This window comes from Ammospiza caudacuta, chromosome 4 (assembly GCF_027887145.1).
Source record: "Ammospiza caudacuta isolate bAmmCau1 chromosome 4, bAmmCau1.pri, whole genome shotgun sequence".
Classification (NCBI taxonomy): domain Eukaryota; kingdom Metazoa; phylum Chordata; class Aves; order Passeriformes; family Passerellidae; genus Ammospiza; species Ammospiza caudacuta.
Genome location: NC_080596.1, coordinates 18,258,019 through 18,284,566, shown reverse-complemented (window position 1 = coordinate 18,284,566; position 26,548 = coordinate 18,258,019). Strand labels below are relative to the sequence as shown.

The window sequence follows — 26,548 nt, the reverse complement described above, 5'->3', positions numbered from 1 at the left end:
ATCAGGGCAGGCTTTGCTGATGACCACCTTTCACTCTTGGACATCCTGGGGCTCAGACACTTGTGCTGGATCGGTGCTACATGCGAGTAAATCAGTGCCTGGTGCCTCTGGGTTCGGAGAGCAGCATCTGCAGCCCCTCAGCTGTAGACAAGAAGTACTTCCTTCTTGTGAAAAACGCCAATCGCTTGTTTTGAAAATTTTAAAAGTTTAATAGTAATTAAATGGCTATAGAAATAGTAATACAATTAGAGTAATAATAATTTGGACAAATTGAATTAGGACAATATGAGACAATACAGACAAAGAGTTATGGAGGTCCGGATACCTTTTTCTGGGCAGCACGAGCCCGAAAAAGGACACCCGTTACCAGAGGATTAACCCTTAAAAGCAATAGCCTGTTGCATATTCATACATCTCATACATGATGCATAAATCCCATTCAAACACAGGATTCTGTCTGGTCATAGTCAACTTCTTCCTCTGAATCCTAACAGCACCTTCGAGGCAGGAAGAACTTCGTTTCTTCTGATAAGAAGGCAGTAAATTCTTTTTCTCTGAAAGATTTAGGTCTCCTGTGGCTGCTATCTCGCTGCAAGTCCTTTCTTTAAAAAAAGTATCCGACATAGCATAGTTTCTATTTTAACATTTTTTATAACCTAAAACTGTATTTGACACGCTATTTAAGAGAATTAATACAGCATTACTTTCTAACACAACACATATAATATTCATTTTAATATTTGCGAAAAGCCAATAATAAAACACATGCATTTTTCACCCTTCTGCTGTAAAGAGGCAATGAATGAATTTTCTATCATTGTTTCTCCAGCACCTTGTAAAGTGCTTGACTTGAAGGCATGCAGTCCCCAAGGCTGTGACAAGTCTGGGGTGGCCAGGTGCCTCAGGAAGTGCTTTGTCTCCATCAGACACTCTGCACAGGTGTACAAGAGCAACAGACTGTGCTTCTGCTGATGTTTCACTGGTTGTCTTGGGAGCTGGTGGCACAGCAGCCTAGGAAATAGAGAAAGGTCCTTTGGTGAGGAGTCATCCAGCATGAAACGAGCCAGAGGGTGGGCAGGACACTGAAACCCTAAGGGCCTGAGAAAATAAGATGCACAGGCTTGTCTCACTTCCTCCTGAGAAGCAGAAACTCTTGCTGAAAGCAGTAGCACACTGAGATCTTGGGAAGGGGGCCGAGGTGGTTAAGGTGCCTGCTGCCATAGCATGACCGTCTGTCTGTCTGTCTGTGTGTGTCCTGCAGAGAGCGCACAGTCACAGAGGAACAAGGAGGTGCGCTGCTCAAACCATGATGGAACACATAAACTCATTCTCTCCCCCAACGGGAAGCTTTCTGAACACTGGGCTAAAGCTTCAGGAAACTGCCCCAATACAAGGTAAGAAGCTTTCACAGGGTGGAGGTATGGATGGCAATGGTCAGAAAATGCAGTCTGCTTTTCCCCCAGGTAACATCCAAGAGTTTGCGTACCTTCCTAGTACTATCTCCTTTTTAACCCAGCCAGAAGTGCACAGATTTTGAGGATGATACCAAGATCTGAGCTGCTTGGGATGCACATGAGACAGGTTTCTCTCAAACTTAGTAAGGGTCAGTGGAACATACCAGAGCAATACAGATGCCTTGCCAATCACCCATGGCTTGGCAAAACTGCAGGTGAAAGACACAAGCATGTCTGAACCTTACCACATTCTGATGAAGCTGTCAGGGTAACCATCATCTACAAATGTCCCTGCAGTTTGCTGTGTGATATTTCTTGCCCAGGGCAAGATAACAGAATCAGGCTGAGCATGGTTCTTTTCCAGCTTCTCGTGGAGCAAACCACAGTGAAGTCAGGTCAGCATAAGAGAAGGGTGAATCAGCTTACAGGTGACCTGTATTTTTTTTCCACATATTTCCTGCTAGGGCTTGGTGAGCAGACACTCTTTGTCCTTTACTTTGTCTCACAGCACAGCATCTATTTATTTTGATTTTTGTTTCCTTACTTTTGCAGGCTGGTGAAAGAACTGGAAAACCGAATTATTGTTCAAATAGCATGTGGAGACCGGCATGCCATGGCATTATCCAGAGGTAGCCTCTTTCAAGAACACTTTTCCTCCAAACAGGAGTCACACTTGCTCTGAGAAGGCAATGTTTGTGCTACTTGCAGTAGTAGGTGACACCACTGTAGAGTAATGAGCAGTTGGGGACACAAAGTGCACTGGCTGTCAGTGCTGCTCCTTCCTCCCAGCGCCCAGGGACCTGCACCTCTCTCTGTCTCTCTCCAGTTCCTCAGCACTGCCCCTCCACAAAGGTGTGTTGTGGACAGCAGATGTGGCTGCCTCACTCTGCAGTCACCAGACCTGTTCATTCTTAAGTGCAACACCTTTCTGGTAGGGAGCTTCTAGCAGGTATGACTTTAGGGACCTTAATTCTTGCTGTGCTGAGTCACCTGGCAATATGGGACTGTCCCAAAGAGATCATAAGAAAACAAATTTGGGCACACATGATGCTCTTGCCTTGGAGCTAGGTCCCTGAAAACAACACTGAGTATTGCTCTAACTCCCAAAATGCAAATACTCAAGGGAAGCAGTGAGGCTGAGCTGTTTTCTTTTGTTCTGTGTGTGAAGGGGGTGAGCTCTTCACCTGGGGCCAGAACACCCACGGACAGCTTGGAGTGGGGAGCCAAACCACGCTTACTCCCAAACCACAGCTGGTGGAAAGACTGAAGGGCATCCCACTTGCTCAAATTGCTGCTGGAGGAGCTCACAGCATGTGTGTGTCACTCTCTGGAGCTGTGTTCTCCTGGGGAAAGAACAGTTTTGGACAGCTGGGACTCGGAGACACCAAAGGTAAGGAAGGAGAGCACCAGGAGGGTGTTTTCCTCGACAGTGAGCTCACCAAATTGCTCCTCACTATTGTCAAGCTCCTGTGGAACAGTGGTGGGCAGTAAAGTCTTTTGAAGAAAGTATATCTGGAGATGTTCTTTGTTTCCTGACCAAGAAAGGCATGCAGGAATGATGTATTTAGTGGTTGTTTTTCTATAGATAACTTGCAATCATTTTGTGTGGCTAATAGGATAGTGTGGGCTCTTAAAACCCTGAGGTCTTACACATCTATTTCCACTCCTGTCTTCTCTCCAGGAAGTCTTGCATGAAATGCATTCATTTTATATTTTTTAATCCTCTTTAATTCTCTGTAAACACAAAGTGAGAGAAGAATTTAAATCATCTCTTGTCTTCAAACTTAGAATGCTAGAGAAGAGTTGCCCTAGACAGACAGAACATCTAATCTGAATGTGTCCACACCCTTGAGAATCATACTTTGAAGCCAATTACCATTTGGCAAGCAGATATGGAAGTACTGCATTTTGTTTCAGACCAAAGTAAATGAAAATAAAGTAATATGCAAAACACAGAACATTATGAGAAAGAATATGTTATACTGGAGGGAAGACGACCCAAACCCAAGCTATAATTACATTAATTGCTGTAAGAGAGGGCTGAAAAACACTTAATCCTCCTGTCTTCTAATTTTTTCTGTATATGAGACCCTCCAGTACTCTTTCAATTTAGCAGTATTATCTTTTTTCCAGACAGGGACTGCCCAACCTATGTTGGAGCTTTAGAGCACTGGAAGACTGTGTTTATCTCATGTGGGACAGATCACACTGCAGTTCTCTCCAAGGTGAGTCTGAAATGGAAAGTCAGCATCTGAGACCTCACCTTGTGAGCAAAGATACACTGCTAAAAGAGAGATGAAGGAAAAAGAAAGCATGGAGAAATTGGGATGGTAATGCCTCCTTCCACCTAAGCCTGAAGGTGATCCCCAAGGAATGTTATCTAAGCTATTGGGAAACTGGTCTTTTCTCATATTCCTGTCACCTGCATGCAACCTTTGGCAGGGATATGGTGAATGGGAATCCTGAGGCAAAGGGGTGCAGTTCAACTCCCAGCACTTTATGATTTCTTTTATATTACATTGGGGACTTCAGAAGATGTGAATGACATCTAATTCACTAGGGTTTACTCATACAAGTAAAATTCTTAAGCAACAGGAGTTATTCTCAAAAGTTAAATTGATTTTCTCATGAGCTAAATTATTTGGATTTTCCAGTGTGTGATCTGACTTGATGCAAAGTGAACCCTCCTCATGTTTGAATCAGAGATGTTTTGAATCAAGTTCCACATAAGATGTTGTGTTTTGCTAGCCCTCATTCTTGGCTGAGACCATTTGATTGTTGTTAATAATGCAGTGATCCTGTTTGTTTCTTCGTTTCAAGGAGGGGCTGGTGTGCACCTTTGGAGCAGGAGGGTGTGGCCAGCTGGGTCACAACTCCACCCAGAATGAACTCCTGCCTCGCGTGGTGGCTGAGCTGTGGGGAGTCAGGGTTTCACACATCGACTGTGGCAGGTGGGATGTGCCAATGACTTTTCTGAGGTCAATGCCTTTGGGGAATCACTGAAGAACAGTAGGGAAGGGGGTCACCAAGATGTTCAAATCCCTGTATCACAATAGCTCAGCACTGTCAGGGTATCCATCCACTGTTCAAGTATAAGTCACCCTGCTGCCAGAGCCCCAGTGAGAGCAGCACCTACGGTCCTGGTGAGCAGTGGGAGAGCTACAAAAGCCACCAGAGAAGCCTTTGGTCTTTTTCTCTTTTGATAAACAATATACTGGGTTTGTACTGGGTTCCAAAGGGCAAAGGACTGTCAAAAGCCTGCATCAGGAGAGTCACTGGATTCCCAACCAGACTGATAAACTGGTTGGTTCTTAATAAGAATTAAAGAGCAGTGAGAATTCCCCAGTTTCACTTTGCCCTTCTGGAACTGGGCCAGAAAAAGTCTGCTGACAACTCACCTGGGCTTGGTATCAGGCTCAGCAGCACAGAAACTGCACGTTTGAAAACAGAAGGGCGTGAAGCAAGCATGGTGTAACTATTTTTGCATGTGCAACCCAACTAAATCACAAACATTAGAGGGTAGTATAGGAAATCTGAGTCCATTTGTGTCTTTATTGCTGAATGTTTATGCAATGAAGAGTTATAACACTGTGGTTAAAGGGACTCTTTATCTGCACTGTCAGGACTTTTGAAGACAAGCTTCAGGTATACATTCTGAGAAATTTATAAATTTTATTCTGCTTTGCCCTGTGGTTTTCACTTACTATGGCTTTTTCTTTCCCCTGAACAGACAATACACCCTGGTCTATGTCCATTCCTTGGATAAATTCTATTTCTTTGGCTCTGATGATGAAGGACAACTGGAAGATGAGAGGAAGCCCAAACAGTTGATACCACTTCCCATCGATTCACCAGTGGATACTGGAAAATCCTGCCAGAGTAATGACCACTGCATATGTGTACAATCTGTATTTGTTTCTTCCATGGAGATGTTTGCTTTCTTGATTTCATGTTTACACTGAAAGGCAAACATCATGTCTCATCCTTGCTTAGCCATCCCAACAAATTCTAACAGGAGTTATTCAATTTGCTGCTTGGTTATCATGGGTAATGGCCTAATAGAATCAAACTTTCAACAGATAACTCAGATAACTACTATCTGAAGGGGTTTTTTTAATTGTTCCACTTTGGTGCACTTAACTCTCTGAAGACAGTGATTGTCTCTTCAAATATTCCTACAACAATCTTTTTGTTCTTCCACAGAAAAGAGTGCGTCAAAAAAGGGGATTAAAATTAATGCAGGAGTACACAAAAGTTTTGCCCGTTGCAAGGAGGGGAACAAGGTATGAGCACATTTGATCATACCTTCTGATTTTACCATTGTCCACATTACTGATGGAAACATTTGGATTTTCCAACATGCTTGTAACACTTCAGTTTTATGTGTGTCTATTGCAAAGTTTTCTGTGTTTTACCTACAGACTAACTTGTATTGCAATTATATATGTTCTGTGGTTAATGCATCTGGATCATGCTGGATGACCATTAATTTGTTCATACTTAGGCTGAAATCTTGTTATGATTGTATTGAAAAAAAAAAAGAATTCCATCTGCTACAATTTAAATTTTGTCAATGTTTTCATGTATTTCACACAGAATTCGTACTTGAATGGAATTGCCACTCTGGAGGATAAAGAAGTGGATGCATGGATTTCTAATTCTAAATGTTGTGACAGTATAAAAAGGTAAATCAGAAATTTGCTGTTTGGGTTTGTTTGTGGTTTTTACTGTGTTGCGTGACCTTCTCTAAAAATTATTATTCTTAGGAGGCTATTGTAGGAACTGTTGTTCAAGAATTTAGCACAGTCTTGTACCTTGGCACAAAGTTCATGAGGGGCTGACAAGTTAAATCAGTGAAAGACCCTGCCTGCAGACCAAGGCCTTGTGCAAAAAGCCTAATCTGAGTACCCAAACTGGAATGTTGCTCCAGCATTTAAAAATTAGAGGTCACTTCTTGAATTACCCATTTTCAAAAGCAATATGTATATACCACTGTGAGCTGCCTTACACTTACAGTCTTTCACAGGTTGTTTGGGAGGTTATTTTCTTTGTGAAAGTCTGGCTCCAGCTGCTGATTTTGAGCATTTTGAAAGCTTGGCTAACTTGGAACTAAACGTTTCCCTAACTACGTTTGGAACAGTTTGGACCATGTGAAAAGTGGTGGCTGAGAGGGTGAAAGAGAGGGTTCTTTCCAGATCTCAGTAGGAATGGCCTGACAGCAAATTGCTTGATAAAATAGCTGCTCCAATAAGAACAGAACCAGGAATACTGGGAGTTAATAAGTCTGATGTTCATTCAGGTTCTGGGAACCCAGATTTTGTGCATCAGTAAATTGATAGCCTGATGGATTTTCCCTCCACATGCCATAATGATCCTGTCCATGGAGGGGATTCTCCTCCCTCTCATGCCTTTTATTTTGCATAACAAACAAAAGCAGCTAATGTTCTGACCTGTGAGGTCCATGATAACACTCACCAGAATGGAGCACTGGGGCAGAACCTTGAGCAGGGTTCCCTTACAAGGCCCAGAAGAGCAGAGGTGGCTTGCAAAGATCTCTAACTCCTTGAGTACAACGTCTTCTGCAACACTGACAGGGGAGTGGTGCTAAGAAAAGTTTTGTGTGGTCAGGTGCAGACACCATTGTACATGGTTTTTGTTCTTTCAGAGTTAAAAACCTGAAGTTGAAAGGACTAACTTTTTGGTTTTTTTACTATCAGGAATATCAGACTGATCTTTTCATCTGAGGCTTGCATCAATGGAAGCTTCCTGGACAAAAGGTAGCATGCACTGACTTAGACATAAAGAATATATTGATGCTTGTAAACTGACTAGAAAGTGTTATTTTAGGTCACATATGTAGAAAAGATTTGTTTTATCTGAATTTGCAAGAAGCAAGTTTTTAGAAGATTATCCTTTAGTGATATTTGGCATATGATGATAATCCTCCCAGATAATATTACAGCTCTCAAAGGATCCTTAATAGCTCCTTCTGACACAGAAGAAGAAGTCATTTTAGGGTGAAATACAGGAATCTACCATTAATAGTCCACAGACACACAAGACAGAAAGGACAGGATGTTAATCAAGTCACAAAACAGTGGCTTGTGTTGTCTATCTTCTTAGAACACATGAAATTATACCCACAGGAGCTGGGGCTGAACTTTCCAAGTGTTTTCTGATATCACGATGCTTCATTATTCAGTAGAAAAATTATTTAGTGTTCTTTTATTTATCTTGTGATAGGGACAAACATTTCAAAACTTCCAAAGAAGTCTCAGGCGTAGACATGTCAGAAGTGAAACGTTTTTATGAGAAGATCAGTAAAAACCAAAGAGTTTACCAGGAGGTAAGGACTTGATATAAGGATGCTCACTACACAGATACTGAGGAGCTTTGGATTTGTGCATGAAACTTAAGAATTTCATGCCAACCTAATTACTTTGGCAAAACACAATTGCATTTTAACCCTTGTCTCTTTTTAATTTTTTTTCCCCTCTGAAGGTGCAAATGGAGATTAGGAACTTACTGGAATCATTGTCTTCATCTCCCATCTCACCAGAAAATTTCAGAGTATACTTGATCTTGCCTTTCCTTCTGAGGGGGAAGGATGAAGGCTCTGTCCTTTCTCTGATTGTTCTGGCTAAAACCATCATGAAGCTCCAACCAGAGGACCTGCAAACTCTTGGTAGGGTTTTGTAATGGTACAACTGAATGATTTAAATTCTTGGTCATTTTCTGCTGCAGAACAAGTGTTATTATCACTGATGTGATGTGTTCCAGAGCTTGAAATAATTGCTTTTGATAGACATAGAAACATGGGAACTATGCAGCAAGGCACAAGAATTTTAGAAATTCTGTCTGAAGTGTAATAGTTTTTGTAGTGCAAGCTTAAACATTTTTTTGTTCAATTCATTTGATAAAAAGAGAAAAAGCAGCTTCATCCACAAATTGCAGTGATCTGTATGTTACCTGTGACCTCACTAGCTGTTTTCTTTACAGAATGCCTATGGTCAAATCTAGAAACATCCTTTTTCAAGGAGCTGGTCATTCTGTATCAGAGGGCTTCCCAGGAAATTCTGTTCTCATTTGTCCAGGAGTTCAAGGCCATGGGGCCAAGCCGCCTCCACAACCTGGACCCAGTTGAAACTGGGCCTCTGCAAATACTGCAGATGCTTTACCAGGTGAGAAGGTGCTTGGATCCCAACTAGACAGGGTGTCTCAATGTAGCCTAGAGTATTTTAGTACTTCTCACTTTTGAATTCTGTGCATTTGACACTGCTTCAGGAATCTCTTTGGCTCTACACCAGCACAGTTCTGAAGAAGTCCTGCTGGAGCTGTGCCAAACTGGCCCTCTGTAGAAATGAAGATCTAAAGCATGTTATAGCCCTGGCAGGGGAAGAATGCTCTCAGTGGTGTCAGGAGTGCATCCATTGATGCCTACACAGTAATGGAAATGGTGTCCTTTATGTAACATGCCTATTCCCCTTTCTGCTGGTGAGATCCCTCATCCCAATAACTGCTCAGAGCATTTTAAAGACAACCTATCTGCTTGGCACATTGCAGCTGCCACAGAAATGCTCTGTGATGCTTTATGTGATGCTTTAAGAGCCTGTTAAACTGACAAATTCTCTGGGACAACAGCATTAGAACACCTTTAGCTGTACATGAACAAAGGAAACAACGGAAGCAATAACTGTGTTGGTCTGGAAACCATACTTTCTCTCCACATTCCTGTGGAGATGTTCAAAGTTTATGAAAGTTAAGAGAGATTTGTTAAATTTTTTTCAGACTTGAATATCCGTTTGGCTGAGAATGCAGAATTGGGCCTCAAAGTTTAGACTCTCAAATTTGTATTTATGCTGATAAATAAACTAAAAAATGCAACAGGTCCACTCCTGTGTAAGTGATTACATGATTTGGAGCTTTAAATGTTCACTGTTCCTCTGCAAGCATCTTTTCCTGGCAACAAGCAGGAACATGAGTAGGGAACTGCAGAAATATGAAAGACACTCCAAGGGAAATACACTTTTTCTGATGGAGTCCTGCTAAGGGATCTTAATAGTAGATGAAAATTGCTTTCCTGCTAGTTTATACACGGCTTTCTAAGACTTCTCACTGTGGAGCACTGTGCTTCTTGAGCACTTTTATCCTGTAACTTCTGTGCAGGGTCTCAGAACCCTTTCTGAAGAAACCCCTGTCAGTCTTGTCCTGCCAGACAGACACAGCTCACTAGTTCTGCTGCTGATAGATTGTGTGTTTCAATGCAGGTGAACTCCAGAACTGGTTTTGGAGTACATGAAAGCATCTTCCAAGTACATGGAGTGAAAGAGATTATCGGCATATGTTCATTCTTCAAAATAATAGTAAGTATAAATCTTACCAGCAGTGCAAAACATATATACACATATATACATATATATATATATATATATATATATATATATATATATATATATATATTCCTCCAAAGCTCTAAATTATGCAAGCCCTTTACCATCCCAGTATTCCAGCAACTATAATGGAGCTTTTCCTGAGATGATCCCTGGTTCTGAGAGCTGGAGCTTTGTTTGCTTTGAACAAGTAATGACTGTGAAATAGAAGCATGAGGGATGGTTGCTATACTTTGTGTTACTCTGGATTTTATTATGTTTAATTAAGATAAATATTTTGAGGTATCTTTAAACTTTTATTTAGAAATCTTATTGAGCATTTCAATGTACTCACACCTTAAAATGAAGCCGTGATAATAAAAAATAATCTGTGGCATTTCTTGACACAGAGTGAAAATTAGCTACCAAATGCAGTGTGTCAGAGAAAGCAGTATGAAATGGAAATGTGCATAGTAGGGGTTTCCTCTGGCAAAAAACAAGTAAGCTTTCATGCAACTTGGCTGGAATTTGTAGGGCAACTGCCTAATTCCTGCATAAGCTTGTGTTTGCTAATGTACCAATTTTGTACCAATTAACCAGAGTGGAGGAGGAGGTTTGAGCATAGAATCAAAAGCCAATTAGGACGTTACCTGAAGTTGGTGCCTTACTATACTGGAGGTGTAGTGTAACACTTTAAATTAGACTACCTTTAGACCACTATCTATTTTTGGTATTACATATAATAAACTCAGCAGGTTTTACAAACAATATACCATAACCTGAGTATCCAGGGCATTTTGGTTTAGCTGAATTATGGAAGATGCTGTTAAAATCACTCCCTCTGTTTTATTCTTGAGGCACTACTATAGACAAGTGTCTGTCTGCACAGAGAGGTTAGATACCTCTCTCTGTTTCTCACTCACAGGAGTGTGTAGGAGCTGTTTCTAGGATGTGAACCTCTGTTAGTGCAGTGCTCATGCACACAAGGGCTCATTTCAGAGATGCAGAAGTTTGCCAGGGTACAGACTGGCAGTTTAGCCTGCAGACATGTCCCTGAACTCTGGTTTCACAAGGGAAAATCAGCATGTCTTTTCCTTTCTTCCTTGTCCTTTCAGATTGTCCCACAGATGCTGACCAACTACCCATGCATCTTTGACAGGGAAGACAAGATATGCCTTCATATTACAGAATGCAGGGATCTGGCCGGATTCTTTATTGTAAGTGCAACCAATTTTGTTACCTATCGGAAGAAATAAACACACTGCTAACAGACTATTACTTCAATCATTGGATGCCCCTTATCCAGATACCCTTTATAGGGATCCCTGAGCCATGGGATTTCTGCGTCAGAAGAGAATGCCTTCTCCAAGACATATGGGAAAATTTAAAGTCCGCCTCACACCAAGATTTCAGGAAGATGTTAAAGGTAAGATACTAAATTGTATTACTTGTTAGCTCTAAGTATCCTGCAGCAGTGTTCCTTGATTTCCAGTGTTACTGGATATTGGTACAAGAGTTTCAGTATCTTCTGTGCATAGAGCCAAAGAACTGCTCCTCAAATTATTATAAAACACGTTCCATGGATGGTGTAGAGTAAATCTGGAGGCAGTATTTTACACCCTTATTCCAGGCAGCTTTCTTGGCATAAGTTAAATGCAAGCGGCAGTGCTATTTACTGTGAGGTTGCATTGGGGTAATGGAATAGAATGGCTCAGTTGTCAAAGTCCAGTACTGCTGCTGCTAGACTGACTTCTGAGACTTTCTACTAGTACATTAAAACCCCAGGGTCTACGGTACCAGCCTGAGGGGTCAGCAGGCAACACAGCCACACGACTGCGTTTCTCTCCTGGAGATGCTGTCTGAAGGGAAAGGAAGGATAGTGCTGGCCAGAGAGATGGGCATGATTACAGTGCTGCTATCTCCATGTGCCTTTAGCGTGTGGCTCCCACACAGACCCGAGGGTTGTGGCAGCTGCGTTTCCCGCAGGAATGGCGATGCTGGCCCTGCCCTGCAGAAGCCATTGGCTGGGACAGGGACACCTGACTGGGACAGGACACTGCCCAGAGCAGAGCTCAGCTCAGGCACCCCGTGCCCCGCCTGTCACTAACACAGACTCTGGCACCATGCCTGTGCCACAGGAACCACGGACCTTGGTGCCCTGGTGCTTTCCAAGTGAGCTCTCTTGCCAGCCAGAGCTGTCAAAGCTTTTCTTTCCCATTTACTTAGGAGAAATTCACAATGGCTCCCAGAGCTACCTTTCCTTCCTGGTTCCTCACTACACCAGCTGAGAGAGGTACATTTATTCACAGAGGCAGTGAGGGTGTGCTCTGAACTGTCCTCTAGACTTCAAGTCTCCACCTATTGTACAAGCTCTGACAAACAGCTGCCCTTAGCTGAAGTCAGCCTTTGGGCACACCTCGTGAGCACTGCCTTTCACACTGCATCACAATATTATTTACCCAGCAGCAGCCTGAAAAATACAACTGCACTGTTAGTATCCTACAGCACTTACAGCCTGGTGCAGCTTTTACAACTTGGTGCTTCATTTCTGCATTTTTCAGCAGATAAAGGACATGAATGTGTTTTGTGTCGCAAATACAAACCACCCAAATGCAAAACATTAAAAAGAAACCTTTACTGTAGCACCGACCTGCCCCCTTCATAGCTGTGTCCTGCTAGAAAGTTTTTGAGACAATATTGAGAACTTGGTATGTGGCATTCTCATAGTGGCCCTAGAAAGAAAAGATCTGCAGGTACTGCACATACAGACATGGGTATCATCCAAGCAAGAAATGTCTTCATTTGATTCATCTCAAGTTTTGTTATTAAACGCCAGCCTGATTTATTTTAATTTTTGCTCTTCTGACAGTGAGACAAACATATTTCAGTACACATATCTGGATAAAAACCCCCAAGGCTCTCAAAGAGAGATTCGTATCACTGCATGTTTTAATTTTAATTTATTCAGTCAGGGTACTTCCTCATGAAAACTAAGGTTCTAATTAGTGCCACTACAAATGCACAGCACTCTTGAAAGGATAAAACAGAGGGAATTAGTGCTTATTTTTACTCCTACTCTTTATCTGCATTAACAGTAGTTAACAATGGGCTGCTGCTTCATGCACTTCCAGATCCTACCAGGAAAATGATGCCGGTCACTAGTGCCAGAAGGAAACTCTCTCAAATGAACTGCAATACTCGATGAGATTAAACAAAACTACGTTGATTTAGAGAAGCCCAGGGGTTAGCAAAGGCACCGCACTAGTTGTGCCTAAAAAGCTTAATCCCCATCCAGGTCCACAGGTGAAAGAACACATAAACCGGTACTGTAACGGGAAGGAGGAGGCTGTAGAAACACAGGCTGGCTGTGCTGGTGCAGCCCTGGGGGAAGTTTTCGTCCACGCTGGCCGAGTAGAACAGGCCTGCCAGGGACAGCAGGGGAACGAGCACAGTCAGCGTGGGCAGCGAGGGCAGCAGCCCAGCCCCGGCCATCAGGCCCCGGTACGGCCGGGCCCGGCGGCTCCTCACGGCTGCTCCGAGCCCTCGGCCGGCGCCTTGGTGTGCGTCCTCCTGGCAGCCTCCGGAACCATGTTCGGGATGCCGTCGATGATGGGGTACGCGATGCCCAGCTCCTCGTTAATGAGCTCGTTCGTAGATTCTTCGTACCTGCTCAGCCAAGTCGGGGAGGGGGGAGAAACATCCAAGCGAAAACGTGAGGAGCAGGGACTAACCTGGCTTTGCCCGGGGCTCGGGCGCAGCTCCCCCGGCCCATGCTCACCTCAGCGGCCGCTTGGAGAGCGGGCACACCAGGAAGCGCAGCAATGATGGCTCCAGGGGCTGCGGCCGCGCTGAGCCGGAGCCCGAGTCTGAACCGGAGCCGGAGCCCGAGCTCTGTTCGTGCTCCTGCTGCCGGTGGCAGTGCCGGCGGTGCCCGGGGCCGGCCGGGGCCGCCCCTCGCAGCCGCAGCGATAGCAGCAGGGCCGGGCCGCGCAGCATGGCCGCCGCTTCCGCCGCACGGCCCGCCCGCCCCGAGCGGCACCGCCCCGCCGCCCGCCCCCCTCAGCCGAGCCCCCGGCTTGTTTCGGAACGTGGAATAGATCCCGGTTAAGTCGGGATGGTTTGCGGTGTAAGATCTTTGTACACTTTCAAGCTTAATCAGGAAGGAGAACTAGTCAGTGGAACAGGCAGCAGGCAGCATTCCCTAGCCAAGGACATCCGGGAATGAAAAGCCTTAAGGATGCAGTAAATCAAGATGTTGATGTACGTCTGTATATACATTGCTAACTTGGTAAAATACTCAATGTGAAAAACGCCGATCACTTGTTTTGAAAATTTTCGAAGTTTAATAGTGATAAAATGATTATAACAATAGTAATACAGTTAGAGTAATAATAATTTGGACAAATTGAATTAGGACAATATGAGACAATACAGACAAAGAGTTACGGACGTCCAGGTACCTTTTTCTGGGCAGCACGAGCCCGAAAAAGGACACCCGTTACCAGAGGATTAACCCTTAAAAGCAATAGCCTGTTGCATATTCATACATCTCATACATGATGCATAAATCCCATTCAAACACAGGATTCTGTCTGGTCATCGTCAACTTCTTCCTCTGAATCCTAACAGCACCTTCGAGGCAGGAAGAACTTCGTTTCTTCTGATAAGAAGGCAATAAATTCTTTTTCTCTGACAGATTTAGGTCTCCTGTGGCTGCTATCTCGCTGCAAGTCCTCTCTTAAAAAAAAGTATCCGACATAATATAGTTTCTATTTTAACATTTTTGTAACCTAAAACTATATTTAACACAGTACTTAAGAGAATTAATACAGCATTACTTTTTAACACAACACATATAATATTCATTTTAATATTTGCAAAAAGCCAATAATAAAACACATGCATTTTTCACACTCAAGGTCCATGTAGCCTGTAGCTGAACTGTGTTCATTATAATAGTCAAAATCACACCCACAGGGCAAAGAGACCCCTGCCCAGGTGAAGACCCTTCCCCTGAGGGTGTGTGGAAGTCAGCTGGGGTTATGTAACTTGTTTGGAAATTACTAACCAAGCATAACAGACTTGTTACAAACTCCAAATTTCTGTCTACAAATAATGTCTCAAAAAGTCCAGTGGGTGTTGCTTGATTTGTGGATTACCACTGAGTACCCAGGTTGGCACAACTGTGAGATAAAAAAATCAGTGTCTCTCTCTTGGGTGTGTAATTATTGGCTTGTTGCACACTAGGTAAGGAATCTGATTTTGTGAGCAATATGAGTGTCTCTATTTATGGCTATCTCTGCCCTTGCAGGTGTCCTTTGTGGGTGAGGCGGGGACGGACCAAGGTGCAGTGTCCCAGGAGCTCTTCAGTGTTGCAGCCAGGACCCTCTGCCAGCCCAGCACCATCACCTTCTGCCATTTCACCTCTGGCCTCGTGTGGTTCCCCAGACAGGCAAGGCAGCCCTGTGGGGGTGGGTGGGGGCCCCACCCATGGGAAAAGGCAGTCATGGCTCGTTCGTCATGGCTCGTTCCTAACCAGGTGTGCTTGTTCCTAACCAGGCCCCGAGCTGTGAGGATGAGGACATCTTCTTCTTGATCGGGACACTATGTGGAATGGCCCTGTTTAACCAGTGCACAGTGCCCTTGCCCTTCCCCAGGGCTCTCTACAAAAAGCTACTGGGCCTGGCCCCCACCCTAGAGGACCTTGAGGAACTGCTGCCAACCGTGGGCCGGTATGTGCCAGGCATGGCCAAGCTTTGGCTGGGTTCCTTGCCTTGATCGTGCACTGGGAGATCTCAGAGCCTGAATTTGGGGTACCCATGGCATCTACATTTGCCTTTGTGAAGCTGCTAGAAGTCACAGATTTCTAAGAGGTCCTTGTCCAGGGCATGGATGTTGCTCTCGGAGGCTGGCATTGCCAAAACAAAATGCCAAGCCTCATGACTTAGAAGGTGTCAGATCTCTCCTCCACCAAAGTTTAAGTCCACACTGTGAATATATAAGTGTTCAAAACACTTTGGGCTGTAGTTTGGACTTGAAAAAACTAATGACTCAATTATTAATGTTGGGGTTTTTTTCCCTGATTTATTAATTATCAATTTCCACAATATTGCCTTGCACAATATTGCCTTACAACCTTGTAATTGGCAGTATTACAAAATGCTGCCAATTCTGAGAACCCTTGTGCAGAGTTTCTATGCACTGGGAGAGGAGATATCAGGGAGACATGAGAGGGAGAGGTGCTGCTGCCACCAGCATAATGCTTCCAGGCCCCTGAAGCCCAGTCTTCCAGGCAAGTGATACAAACAACCAAGAAGATGAGAATCCCATCCCAGTGACTGTGTTGAGGTGCTAAATTCCTGAGGTACTAAATTCACTGAGGTTCCTCAGTGAATTGGAACACAAGGTTGCCTGCAATAATTGGAAAGGTGCTGCACCCCAAAACAATTCTCCCAGATCATCCCTCTGTTCCACACTTAATTCCTCACTAGATAATGTCTAGAGAGGAAGCAAGACTGTGGTCCCAAATACAGTTGTCACTGAACTTGTTGTGTGTTGTAAACTTGTAAACTTGTAAAGTTGTCCATACAGAGCATGGGGATGGACTTGCCTGGAAACTTTTTTTACTGGAGGCATTTGTGCTCAGCTTATGTCAGCAGCATAATGAAATTCCAGTGCCATATATCATGTTTCTGTGTGAGTGTAGATGTGGTGTACATGTATGCATTTAAATACTGCTTGTCAAAGGATGTTTTCTAGCAGAATTTGCAAGTACACTGAAAGGTCACATTTCTTCTCTCTTTAATCCCTTTTGTGTTTGGACAGGAGTCTTCGGAGAATTTTGAATGGAGAAAGTGATGACTTGGACTTGAACTTCACGGTAAGACATCCCACTAAGGTACTGTCTTGGTTTAGAAAAACAGGTGCCTGCTAAGGAAGGCGGGAGCTTCCCCTGAAATGGAGAATGTCAGCCCTCCCTGCCCCTTCAAATTACTATAAATTTTAAATTAAAGGGCTCTCAGGCAAAAAATATTGGAGCAGGAAATAACAGTTCTTTAATAGAGAAGAAAATAAAAGGATAAAATAAACAATGCAGTACACTAAAACAATACTGACAGAGTCAGAACACAACCTGACACCCTGTTGGTCAGGGTGCTGGTACCAGTCCAATTGGAATTGTGGCTGCAGTCCTCCTGGAGTGTCAGGTGTGGTTCTGCTGGAGCAAGGATCCTGTAAAAAAAGGGTGTAGTCTTCCTCTGAAGATCCAGTGGAAGAAGAGGCAGCTGCTGTTCCTCTGGGAAATCCAGTGGAGAAGCTGTGTTGGTATTCCAGAATCTCCATATTATATCCAGGTAGCAATGCTTGGCTCCTCCCTCTGGGTGGAGCATCTCACAATGGGATGCTACAGTTCTTATCAGTCATGCAGTGACATTCAATAGCCTGTTATCAGCAGATGTCCCCTCCCAAGGGAGGAGTGATTGTGGAAGAGATAAAGAAAACTGCCCACTTGACAAAAGACAACTGCCATACAGATGGTAATAGAACACATCTTGCCTTGCAATCTGGAACAGGTACTTGGGCAAGACACTGTCCCAGTGCAAGTGACACAACTTGTCTGTAAACTCCAGCTAGTGAGAGTGCCCTGTCAGGCCCTTCAGGAGGAATGAGAGATGTAGCACATATATATCTGTCACATATAAATATAGCAGCCAATGTTTGAATTTATAGATAATGGAAGGGGGAGATTCCACGGATGTTGTTGAACTTAAAGAAAATGGTGCCAACATTCCTGTCACTAAGGATAACAGGTCAGTTTTATTTTTATATTTCTTAATCCTGGTGTATTGTTACAAATGTATGAAGTAACATGTCTGTACCTATCCCCATATACTTTTAGAAAATATTGACTTCTGTATTGTGCCATTGGTCTTGGTCCAATAGGTTGTACACTTTCAGTTCCTGCTGTGCTTGCTGCACACATGCTAAACACTAGCAGTTTGTGCAAGCAGTGGATAACATGGGGATCTTTGGATATCCTGGTATCTGCATATACAGATACCTGGCAAATGTAAAAAAATAACCCGGAACAGTATTTTCAGGCAAAACCAGATGGTTTTTCTGCAAAATCCAGCTATAGATACACCTCTTTAGGAGTTTTTTAAGAGCAAAATGTTTCCTGCTTAGTTACCTATATGGAATGTCTCTTGTACATAAAGGAAAAGGAGCAATCCACCAATAAGGCTTTGTGTCAATATTAATCTCTGCACAGAGGACAGAGAGAAATTCTGTGTCCTGAATTATACAGATGTCCTGAGGACCCATAGGGATCCATGAAAGGGCTGCTTAAGAAGCTTGAAGTAGAGCATTTACATTGAGTTGATTGTACAGTACAATGTCACTACACAAATCCCCATCTGAAGTAGAGAGAAGAGTGAAACTATTGATTAACAGCTGTGCAAATATTTATTTCGATTTCAGGGAAATTCTTAGGCATTCAATGGGAGTTAGGTCTGCTAGGTTCCATCTTTTAAAATAATCAGGTGTCTGAGAGGATTTCATTGGAGCATTCACATGAAGTACAAAGAGTGTTACCAAATGAATCCATTCTGGCCAGCATTCTCTTTTATTTGTGAAGATGCTCCCAGCTTATTCAGAGAATAACTAATTGCCAGTGACAACTGGTCTCAATGAGTCTGTACACCACAGCAGGTCATATGGAATAAAGGAATAAAGTTCTCTATAATTCTTCTTTTAGAAAAGCACCACCAATGCTCATTTGGTATCTGTTGCAGGAAAGAGTACGTTGATTTGTATGTGAACTATAAGTTCAATAAATCAGTACAGAAGCCATTTGAGGACTTTATGCAAGGGTTCTTAAGAGGCTGCCCAGCTAGAAATTGGAAGATGTTTTTCCCTGAAGAGCTGCAGGTTCTTCTCCAGGGACAGCCAACGTTTGACTGGCATCTGCTGGAAAAGGTATTGTATTCAAGCACAGTGTCCTTCTGCTCTGTCTGCTAAGCATAAACTACTTCTGACTTGTTCTTTCACTGAGTGCATAACAGATGGACAGAAGCTCCCAGAAGTTTCTCTTTTTTGATTTGTGTTGATGTTCTGTCTCTCATCTACGTCAGCCACAAGAATAAAGGGGAATAGGTATCAAGCCATAACTCAGGGATTGTCATTTGAATCTTTGAAAAACAAATGAACAAGCAGATTCCAGAGGTTAAGGGGATTTGAGTATCTATGAACAGGATTATAAAATTTATCAGATAGAATGTTGCTTTAAATATAAATGGAAATATTGAGGATTAACTGGCCTGTTTTATTTTTGTCTCTTTGACAGAATGTGATATACACACGGTATACGGAGTCAGATCAAACCATCAGGAATTTTTGGACTGTGTTTCACGAGCTACCAGAAGAAAAAAAGAAAATGTTTCTTGGTAATATATCAGGCATTTAAAACTTTGCATAGCCCTTTTCTTTCCCCCACAGCACACATACTACATACTACATACTACACTATACTATACTATAGTTCCAAACTGTAGCTTTTCAATGTGTTCACCCCTGCTGCAGCCACATTTTCTAGTGAAAACCACAAAAAAATAACACAAGGAGCTGCACAGGGACAGCTCTGACCCTCCTCCCATCCCTTGAGGTTTGCCTGAGTGCACCCTGAAGCTTGCAGTTACTTTATCCCTTACTTTTGTGGTTGTGTTGTTGGTCAGAGGCTGCAGTTTGTGAGGGTACACTGTGTTGATGTAAGCAGTATACCTTTTTCAAAGGGTTGCAGAAGCTGGGTCATCCTTTTTAAAGGTAGAAGGTCAGACCTAGCCTGGCCTTTCACGTCCACACAGTCGATAATAGAAAATAGAAGAGGGCTTGTAACTACTGTGAATCAGTAAGAGACTTCAATCTGTATTCAAGTGCAAATTCAACAAAGCATAATACTTAGTTTAGGAAAATATCTGTATGTTTACACTAATTTCTCTTCATGATTTTCATTAACATTAATTATTTTAATGACTTTCAGCTTTCTTTTTTTTTTTTTTCAATTTGCTAACGTTTTCTTGTTTTTCTTTTTTTCATTTCTTCAGCTTTTTTGTCAGGATCTGATCGAATCTCTGGCTATGGACTGGAACCTTTCAGATTTTGCATTGCAGATCCTCAAAAGGAAAATCCAGACGAGAGCTCTCCCTCTGTCATTACTTGCACTCTGACTTTGTTCCTCCCCAGATATAGCAGAAAAAATATACTCAAAAATAAGTTGCTTTATGCCATAGAGCATAATGAAGGTTTTGGCCGTGAGTAACTCTGGGATAGAAGACTTAAAAGCAAAAATAAGAATATGAGTCTTTGTTCACTTGCCATATTTTCTCTTAATAACTCAAATTTACTGCTTTCTAGCCTGTCTTATTTTTACTGCACTTTATAAACACCTGAGTGTGTGTATTTGCTGAGATTTTACATTGCTTGTAAAATTGAGCTTCGACCAGACATTTCATAGTTAGATTGTAAAGTTAGGAAAGAAGAATCCTGTTTGGCACACTTCGGAGAAGCAAGCTGATAACCCAGCATATTTACACATATGTGCAGGCAGGGTCTGCACTGTTCTGGTTGTGTTGGGACAGTGAGCTCCCATGAGCAGCAGGGACGCTGTGATTTGTACATTTATGCATTAGGAAGCATACAACCAGGATGTGCTAAGCAGTCACCCTTGCAGAGCAAAGCTGGGGTTCAGTTTTCATCTGTGTTACTTAAGGGTTCTCATGGGAGCAACTAACACATTTAATGAGATTGTGAATTGAAGGAGCAGTCTGTGCTCACCTGGATATGGTCTATGATTTATCTGAGAGAAATTAGTAGGAGGATTTGATCATTCCTAGACTTTTTCAAAAGCTGTATTAATGAATTATAATAATACAATTTTTTTGTTATTTAGTGTGATAATTGTGATATTTGTCATGTTTCATTATAACTTCTAAGGAGATGTTTCACAATTAAATCATAAAGTCTTAGGCTTGCAGAACAGCACTGCCTACAGAGCCCTGTGGACATGACGCTGGCAGGGCTTCAGGAATCTCATTGTCAAAACAGTGCAGAGCACTGGCAGGATATTAACCATGTCAGGCAGGATGGGTGTTTACTGTGTATTTTGCTACGTGGAGAGAGGGAGAGAAACAACAGCCATTATTTTTCAGCAGTGTTCTCTTTGGTGCATTAAATGTGTCAGGGGACATCCATATGTAAAGACTTCCACTGTCTTAAATTAAATGATGATGGATTAAATTTTCACCCCTGTAGCTGTGTTCTTCCTTCCTTGTGCATCTGTCTACGTGGATAAGCACAGCAGGCAGTGTGTCTGTGTTCTCTGTCCTTCTTGGAATGGGGGGGCCTTTCACAAGTGGAGTCACAGGCTGATGTAAGCTTGTTTCAAAGAGATGCATTTTACATGCTGAACAAGTCAGTCTTTCCTGTGTGATGCAGAATGACATTGTTACCTACTTTAAAAAAAAAAAAAAGGCAAGTTTCCTTTTAAGTTACAGTATAGTAATCAGTAAAAAAAAAAAAAAAAAAACAATTCAAGCCCTCACCACAAGCACCAGGGCAGTACAGGAAAGCAGATGGCATGGGAGTGTTGATGGGAAGAGGGGAAATAGGACTTCAGAGGATGGCAGCTCCCAGCAGAGGGGAGCGAGGGGACACGGCCTGCTCAGACCTAACCCCTGTCCCCCTCACCCTCCTGGAACAAACAGGACATCACAGGGATGCTTACATCATCTGAGGAAGGCAGCACTCTGGTGTATTTTTGTGGAAAGAGGGAACTGGCAGAAACCCAAGGTGTTGCCCACATCTCACGTCCAGCTGATGCTGTCACACCACCACAGATTTCTGTTTTGGCAGCTTAGCCTGCTGTTCTTCATCAGCCTACTCCTGGCTGTTGTTTCCCTTTTTATGGTTTTCTAAGCTTCAGAGTCATCTTCTGTGCTGTGCAAGTCCACAAAAGATGTATTCTCTTTAGAATTCAAAATAACCCATTAGAGATTAAATGATAATAGGTTTATTTAGAGCCTGGAGGTATTTCCTTCTCATCATGTATGATGCAACATCACGTGGGAGATTAAAGCCCAGAGTCACTTTCAAGGCTATTTTTAAGTTGTCCTCAAATAATCTCTGCTTTTATATATATATATATGTGTGTGTGTGTGTATATATATACACACATTACATAAAGACTTTCAGAGTAGTGCACTCCTCTCTGATTTTCTGAAATTAATTTGGACACTGGATTGTGTCTACATTTTCTCAAGCAGTGCCTGTTATAAAATACACAGGAGAATATAAGATGAGTGAGCATCACATTCAGCTGTGAGTTCAAAAGGCTTCACACAGGCAGCAAAAGTATATTGAACCCATAGCAGGATTTTTTTAGGCCACTCATCTGAGCTGAGCATCACCTGTAGACAAGGGCAAGAACAGCCTTGAAAGTCCTCCTGGAAGCTGAAATGTAACCAGTTAAAAATGGGTTTCAACAAGAGACTCCTGGCTCCCTCACACAAATTCTAGGCTTTGCTCCATCATTTTCTTCTTTTTTTTTTTTTGTTTGTGTCTGTACCTTCCCCTCCTTGACTACGCAATCAGAAACAGAGGAAACTGAGTGTAAAGGGAAATTATCTATTTTGCAAAGGTCTCCAGACGATGAAATAAACAAAACAGAAACAAACACAAACACAGAAAAGTAGGTTTTCCTCTATGTATGCTTTCAGTTATTCTAGAAGCTGCTTGTAACGCTGGTTAAGCCAAAAATGTTACATGACAGGTGTAATTTTATATTGAAGTAGCTATTTATTCTAAACACGAGTGATCCATGCAAATACTGGTGATTTTTCACCTGATCTGTCACACATTTTCTGCTAAATGCACAAACACTGCAAACTGCCAGAGATGCAGTGTAAGGACCACAAATACTTATGGGCACTGGACATACCCCAGGGACTTCTTCCCCCCATACTGAGCCCTTGCAAACATCTGAGGTTTGCTCCAAACATTGACTGTCATTTTGGTGGTCTGAATGGGATCGAGCTTGTGCATTGCCCTTGTGGAGCCTTTTTCTAATAGAATGGCACTAAAACCAGAAAATCAGTACTTGGGAGTTACATAATTGCTTGCTCATTGGCCTCTTTATTTTTTCTTCTCTCTCTCAACGGAGATTTTGACAACAAACCATTCGAGGTTGAAATTTTCAATAAATTTGAGCTCCTAAACAAATGAGCCTGCCAGGTGACCAGAGGCCACATAAAAGGAAGAAGAAACAGACTAAGGGAAAGAAACTAACTATTGTTATTAGTAAGTGACATTTCGTGCTTAACGCATTCTCAAACACTGGAAAGCTGCCTTTCCCTTGAGACCTTCATTTAGAACAGCTTAAATTCCGGAATGCGCTTAACTTGGCCCGTCGCTTCAGCTGCGTTTAGAGCGGCGAGCGATCCGCAAGGCTAAAGCCGCGCAGCCCGGCGGGCGGAGCCGCCTGTGCCCAGCGCTCCGCCCGCGCCATTCCAGCACCGCTGGGAAGGCCAGGAGCGCCGAGGCCTCGCTAGAAGCCCGAAGCCGCCGCCAGGAGCGTTGAGGCCTCGCCAGGAGCCCGAAGCCGCCGCCAGGAGCGCTGAGCCCCGGACAGGAGCGCGGAGCCCACACCGTGCCCCGGCCCCGGGGAAAGCAGATTCCCGATCCTCCCCGCGCCCGCCGGGGCCGGGCCCGCCCTGCGCATTGGCCGCGCCGCGCGTCACTCCCGGCGGCGGCAGCGGCGGCAGCAGCGGGGCCGGGACTTCCTCGTCGCCGCGGCGGCAGCGGCGGGGCTGGCGGCGGTGAGTGCCGGGGAAGGACAGCTCGGCCCCGCGGGGCCGCTCCCGGTACCGAGCCCGTCCGTGGGGGAGCCGGGGCTCGGGCGTGGCGGAGCCCCCGGCGCAGGACGCGCGTCCCCAGCCCGGAGCGGCCGCGGGGCTGCGGCAGGAGCCGCTCGGCACCGCCGCTGCCGCTGCTGCAGCATCACCCGGCTGCTGCGGGGTGGGCTCGGGGCTGGTGCCGCCCCGGGGTCCGTGTGTGCCCGCCGGGAAGCGCCGTTCTGGGCGTGGGAAGCGGCCGCAAGAATCCCGGGGTGCCCGGGGTGAAGGTTGGGAGCGAGCGGTGTTTGTACTGGGATTGCAAAATGGAGGTGATGGTGGGGGGGTTGTCGTGTTTGGTTTTAGGTGTCTCTTTTTATCTGTTTTCTGTGGGGGCATCTCCATCTGAGGGTATGCGGCTGTGCAGTGGGAATACTCTGCTCCTGCTTTAACTCATTTCCTGGTACACCTTGTATTCTCTTGCTCTGTAACCTGCTTCACATCGGACGGTGAGTTGCACTGAAACGGAGGCAAAAAGAAGAACAAAGTGGGCTTGGAGGCTTGGTGGCAGAAAGAGGCAGTAATTTCCGTCATTGTTGAGCAATGCTGGTAACAGAAGCACATTCGTTATCTGAAATCTCACAAACAAGAGAGAAGGAAAAACTTGTTTATTCATGCCCTGCCAGTTGGTAGATCTCTTTGTTTAGAGAGCATTGAGCCTTGAGTGTTGTTTGTTGTAATTCTGATATTTACTTAGGTGACTTCCCCAGAAAGGGCGCAAGAGTGGGAATGGTTTTAGAATATGTTTGTGTGGTTTTGAGGAGAGACTCTGCATGACATGAGAGCTTTTAAAAAGAGAGAGGAAGAGAAAAAGAAAAAAGACAGAATACATCCTGTCATGATCATATATGCAGCATCATTGTTTTACTAAACCACGGGGGCTGTTTTTTCACCAAAGGATATATACTTAGTATGTCAGCAGAACCTTATTATAGCAGAGGGTGAGTCTTCCACCCACAATAGATTTCCTCAAAATATTTCTCACAGTGTGAGGTTTTCCTAGCTCTAGCTGTGCTATGTACATCCTTCGCTGTTTTGATGATGAATTATTCCTGGAATGTCAGGGTCCAAGGATGTGGTGTTACATCTTCCCCTCTCCTTTTTATGTGTGGGGAATCTCTGCAAATGACTGGCTTTACTGCATTGCATCTGTTCATATCTCTGAAACACGAATACCAGACTGGCTGTGTTGGGATTTCTGAAGAGCAGGAATGGGTTATGTGGTTGGGTACTGTAGTTCTTGTGCTTTTTGCAATCCAATTTTTAAAAGAAACTCTGAACTTTAATCCCTAACTGATGGATTTAAGAAAAACCCACCCTCTCCCCTAAGGGTTTGCCCTGTGAAGATAAAAATTCAGCTTTTTTTAAGGTCTATTGAGCTGGGCACTAGGAATATTAATCACTTATATAAAATTTCAGATAAGTGAATATAAATAATATATTTAATGTATACATGTGTATGTGCAGGCACGTGTCTGTTGCTGCTTGCCTACACTAGAAACTTCTTATGTCATAGTTTTAGTATGAGGAAGGTATGCAGTTTGTAGAGGTAGCTTGCAGTGGCACATGCACTTTTACTTCCTCTGCTACTGTCAGAGCAGAGTAACTGCCTTAACTGGACTGGAAACAGGGTGTGAAAATGTTATTTAAAGTGTCCTTGTGTTTCAGGACACAGTTCCTACTGGAACATACAATGTATTAGGACTGCCAGCGGTTTTTTTTTAAGGGGAGAAAAAAAGTCTTAAAGTCGTGGTTTTAAAAATGTTTTCAGTATAAGTAAATTCACCAGGCCATTTGAAATGTTTAGCTGTGCCTGTGAACTCAGATTGTTAGTGGCTGTGTTTTTTGCTCTGCTCTCCACTGGAAGGTGTTGGTCTGTTTCAGTGAAACTGAGCTGCACAGAGATTTATTGGCAAAATGTTGGAAGATGGGGGTGGATAGAGATGGCATAGTCCATGGAGATGATTTAAAAAAAAAACTGGTGAAAACCACATTTTCTATGTCTGGTATGGGGATAGTTAAATATGAGGAATTTTGGAAAATCTGACCTCTAGCATGAATGGAGGGTTGAACTCTGAAATATCACCCTAGTGTTTATGTGGATTACTGGAAGTTTGAACTCCTCCTGTTTCAGTAGTAGTGTCTTAACTGGAAGAAAAACCCATCTCTTACCAATCACATCATATTCCCTTGCCCGTTAGCAGCAAATTCTTGTGTGGAATATGAGCACAAGGAAAGTAATTAATGTATTTTTAGCATTTTTTAAAGAAATTAGCACTAGGGAAGATGACTGTAGTCTGTAGGGAGCAGACTGTTGAGGTACTCTTTTAGAAGGTATCCCAAATTAATATTTAGCTCATGTGGTACAATGTCATTGTAGTTCATGTGGTATACTGGGGAAATCTTTTCACCTTAGAGGCAGTATCTATTTATCCTAGCAGGTTGGTGATCCTTGGATCTTCAGGAGTGCTGCTTGTGTCTTTGTAACACACAGTTCCCCATGCTGAGAGAAATGGCAGTCCCAGATTTCTGCCTTTCCAGTGTTAGTTTTGAAATTATTCCCTGCCACCTTCAGGGTGCTCATGCATTTTTAGTTTGGGGTTTTTTTTGGTGGTGTGATAGAACATGAAGTTCGCTCTAAATGTAGCTGTTTGAAGCACATTTAAAGCACATGCACACACTTCAATTTTCTCGTGTCCCACGGCATTCCTATTCTTAGCGTAGCCAGCATGGAGGGTGTCTTCCATCAGGCTCTTGTGCTTAGGGCAACCAAACACAGAGT

General features: G+C 43.4%; 3 protein-coding genes across 4 annotated transcripts in view; 2 read left to right on the top strand and 1 right to left on the bottom strand.

Moving 5' to 3' along the window:
• Positions 1 to 1,224: 1,224 nt before the first annotated feature.
• On the top strand, positions 1,225 to 21,078 carry LOC131556609 (probable E3 ubiquitin-protein ligase HERC4). The gene is made up of 22 exons (XM_058803331.1): positions 1,225 to 1,394; positions 2,007 to 2,083; positions 2,623 to 2,844; positions 3,588 to 3,679; positions 4,275 to 4,405; positions 5,185 to 5,333; positions 5,658 to 5,737; positions 6,051 to 6,139; positions 7,172 to 7,231; positions 7,698 to 7,800; positions 7,956 to 8,139; positions 8,454 to 8,635; positions 9,722 to 9,817; positions 10,939 to 11,040; positions 11,130 to 11,249; positions 15,135 to 15,275; positions 15,383 to 15,555; positions 16,649 to 16,703; positions 17,552 to 17,631; positions 18,616 to 18,799; positions 19,167 to 19,266; positions 19,924 to 21,078. Exons 1-22 carry the CDS (start codon positions 1,225 to 1,227, stop codon positions 20,136 to 20,138), a joined length of 2,805 nt encoding a protein of 934 aa, XP_058659314.1. The 3' UTR covers positions 20,139 to 21,078.
• LOC131556607 (phosphatidylinositol N-acetylglucosaminyltransferase subunit Y) lies at positions 12,439 to 13,840 on the bottom strand. 2 transcript variants are annotated; one of them, XM_058803330.1, is made up of 2 exons: positions 13,602 to 13,840; positions 12,439 to 13,489 (listed from the first exon to the last, which is right to left on the bottom strand). In XM_058803330.1, exon 2 carries the CDS (start codon positions 13,313 to 13,315, stop codon positions 13,085 to 13,087), a length of 231 nt encoding a protein of 76 aa, XP_058659313.1. In that variant the 5' UTR covers positions 13,316 to 13,489; positions 13,602 to 13,840; the 3' UTR covers positions 12,439 to 13,084. The 2 variants fall into 2 exon arrangements, with proteins under 2 accessions (XP_058659313.1, XP_058659312.1); XM_058803329.1 differs by having other exon boundaries at positions 13,107 to 13,489; positions 13,602 to 13,834.
• Positions 21,079 to 23,458: 2,380 nt separating the features above from the next.
• Positions 23,459 to 26,548, top strand: part of HERC3 (HECT and RLD domain containing E3 ubiquitin protein ligase 3) — a 52,648-nt gene continuing 49,558 nt past the window's right edge. The window contains exon 1 of the mRNA XM_058803380.1: positions 23,459 to 23,691. The gene's annotated coding sequence lies outside the window, so the exon portion shown is untranslated. The remainder of the gene's footprint in view (positions 23,692 to 26,548) is intronic.

Coding starts and splice junctions, on each gene's coding strand:
- LOC131556609 (XM_058803331.1), top strand. CDS start 1,225: ATGACCGTCTGTCTGTCTGTCTGTGTGTGTCCTGCAGAGAGCGCACAG. Junction 8,636..9,721: donor TACTGCAGATGCTTTACCAG/GTGAGAAGGTGC, acceptor GTTTCAATGCAG/GTGAACTCCAGAACTGGTTT. Junction 16,704..17,551: donor ACTTGGACTTGAACTTCACG/GTAAGACATCCC, acceptor TTGAATTTATAG/ATAATGGAAGGGGGAGATTC.
- LOC131556607 (XM_058803329.1), bottom strand. CDS start 13,819: ATGCTGCGCGGCCCGGCCCTGCTGCTATCGCTGCGGCTGCGAGGGGCG. Junction 13,490..13,601: donor CTCTCCAAGCGGCCGCTGAG/GTGAGCATGGGC, acceptor TTGGCTGAGCAG/GTACGAAGAATCTACGAACG.